The sequence below is a fragment of the Sinocyclocheilus rhinocerous genome, unplaced genomic scaffold (assembly GCF_001515625.1).
Source record: "Sinocyclocheilus rhinocerous isolate Xijiao unplaced genomic scaffold, SAMN03320098_v1.1 scaffold404, whole genome shotgun sequence".
Classification (NCBI taxonomy): Eukaryota; Metazoa; Chordata; class Actinopteri; order Cypriniformes; family Cyprinidae; genus Sinocyclocheilus; species Sinocyclocheilus rhinocerous.
The window spans coordinates 718,614-718,844 of NW_015628680.1; the positions used below are offsets into that span (position 1 = coordinate 718,614).

The 231-nt window shown below is 51.1% G+C and overlaps 1 protein-coding gene across 1 annotated transcript in view; it reads right to left on the reverse strand.

Annotated features, from left to right (window-relative positions):
• LOC107737977 (atrial natriuretic peptide receptor 1) overlaps positions 1-203 on the reverse strand; it is a 17,977-nt gene extending 17,774 nt beyond the window's left edge. Inside the window, exon 1 of the mRNA XM_016549630.1 lies at positions 85-203. Coding sequence (XP_016405116.1) covers positions 85-175 — 91 coding nt within the window. The 5' untranslated portion in view covers positions 176-203. The remainder of the gene's footprint in view (positions 1-84) is intronic.
• Between the last annotated feature and the right edge of the window lie 28 nt (positions 204-231).

Below are 231 nucleotides of genomic sequence, written 5' to 3' on the forward strand. Positions count from 1 at the left end.
TGTGTGTGTGTGTGTGTGTGTGTGTGTGTGTGTGTGTGAGTGTGTGAGCGTGACTGTGTCTGTGTGTGTGTGTGTGTGACGTACCTGTGATCTTACACACCCAGCGGTCGTCGATCACACAGTTGGCTGATTTCAGTCGTCCGTGGCAGATCTTAAACTGATGCAGGTACGACATCCCACGAGCGATATCTGTGGCGAAGGAGAACCTGCAAACAGACAGAAACACTGACA